The sequence below is a fragment of the Penaeus monodon genome, chromosome 22 (genome assembly GCF_015228065.2).
Source record: "Penaeus monodon isolate SGIC_2016 chromosome 22, NSTDA_Pmon_1, whole genome shotgun sequence".
Taxonomy (NCBI): Eukaryota; Metazoa; Arthropoda; class Malacostraca; order Decapoda; family Penaeidae; genus Penaeus; species Penaeus monodon.
The window spans coordinates 20306517-20308325 of NC_051407.1; the positions used below are offsets into that span (position 1 = coordinate 20306517).

Sequence of the window (1809 nt, forward strand, 5' to 3'; positions counted from 1 at the left end):
GAAATTACACAATATGCTTTGTGTTTTTCAGGAATATCAGAGTGATGCAGGGAAATCACACACATATGTTGGAAGAGAACTTACGTATACAGACTGTTGAAAATGGACAATTTTAGATAAAACACAGGTCTGATTACCAGTCTTGCAATTTGCATAAAATTACATGCCCGAGGAGCAATGAAGCAAAGCGAACATTGGCGTTTTGGACGGCTGTTTAAGCGTATATTTCATAATTCGATCACATTTTATTTTGATTATGTTGCAACGCTTTCATAAGCTAGTAAATATTGATTCGTTGCTAAAGGTATTGATGGCGACTATGATTTAACAAGTAATGCACAAATCTGAAGAAAAAAATATCTCGCAATGCAGGGCAATATGGTGACTGTGATTTTTCTTAGGCTTGGCAATGTCCTGAGGAGTACATGGAATGTGCGCATTTTATATATACAGAATGTACAAAGTAGTCTAATTCTTGTAGAAAAGCGCAATTCAGTTGAAACACCAGAAGTGCAGAGTGACGGACCCTATCCTTCCCTCCGTATAGGCGACCTTCCCTTCTACTTCCACGCCTTCTGTGGTGGCAACGAAGTCGCCCATCTCGCCCCGCGGCCAGTGGCCCTCCAGCCGCACGGTCACGCAGTGGCTCTCGTCCGGCTGCAGCGACACGTGCTCCTCGAACTCCACTATCGGGCCGTCGCTGGTCGCGCTCCCGATCACGCACCCGTTGCTGTCCTTGATGGCGACGGCCGCCGAGCCCGTGGTCGGGTGGATGCCCTTGCACTCCAGCTTGCTCACGAGCAGCGTGTTGGTGGTGCGCAGGTTCATGATGAGTATCTGCTCCTGCGAGTTGTGGACGAAGATGCTGCCGCGGGCGCTCTTGCGCGAGCGGGCGAGGGCGGGCGTCGTGCTGAGGGTGATGCGGCGCAGGAGGCTGTCCACGTAGCACAGGCGCTTGTCCCTCGTCGGGCAGCATATGGTGGGCAGAGGCACGTCCATGAGCTCTTTGATGTTCATTAGAATGGAGCTGATTTCCTGGAGGCTGAGCACGCCCGAGGGCATCACGTGCTCCACGAACTCGTCCGTCGTCATGGAGAGGAAGCGCACCATCGGCAGGAAGTCACTGATCTCGTCCCGGAGGCTTTTCGTCGACCTTCGCGCCTGGCCCCTGCGGAAGAGGCTCGCTACAGATCGTCATGGACCAAAAAGCAAAGTGTCTCTTGGGGGATTAGAATGTTTTGCCGGCGTAAGTTCAAGTTACTCCATCTGTGTAGCGTGTGTGTGAACGCTGGCGGTTAAGAAATTAAACATACAACTGCTTTGCATGTATGCTTGTTTACTGCGGAAGGTGTGTGTCTTTTCTGCTGCCTAGAGCATACTTTAAAATTTATGCACAACATCTAAAATGTGTAAATGACATAAAATGCTTAATGCTTACTACTTAATCAGGTGACTACATTAAAAATATCTCAAATAAACACATTAGCAATTTCAACATATCAATAACATATCAGATATCACTCTAAAGTTTTCTTATCATACTCAATATTATCATCAACCTAAAAATATTTACTATTTTAATGAATAGAATAAGCGTGGAAATTGCGTATCGATCATAAAGCAGCAAACCAAAGAGTGGAGCGTATTGCATGCTTCTCTTGCAAGACGCATCTATAATGCTTAGCAATCCGGCAAACGGAAGGGGCAGCACCGGAGGAACTTGCAGGCAGAGGAAGTCAGCAAGGGAATTAAGAGAAATTTAAAGTTCTGTTATCTCTGTGTTCTTGTTAAGTGTTGAAGTCTGATTGC

At 46.9% G+C, this 1809-nt stretch overlaps 1 protein-coding gene across 1 annotated transcript in view; it reads right to left on the reverse strand.

Annotated features, from left to right (window-relative positions):
* Window positions 1-68: 68 nt before the first annotated feature.
* LOC119586981 (BTB/POZ domain-containing protein 6-A-like) overlaps window positions 69-1809 on the reverse strand; it is a 22974-nt gene continuing 21233 nt past the window's right edge. The window contains exon 6 of the mRNA XM_037935723.1: window positions 69-1168. Within this exon, the coding sequence (XP_037791651.1) occupies window positions 493-1168 (676 nt within the window). The 3' untranslated portion in view covers window positions 69-492. The remainder of the gene's footprint in view (window positions 1169-1809) is intronic.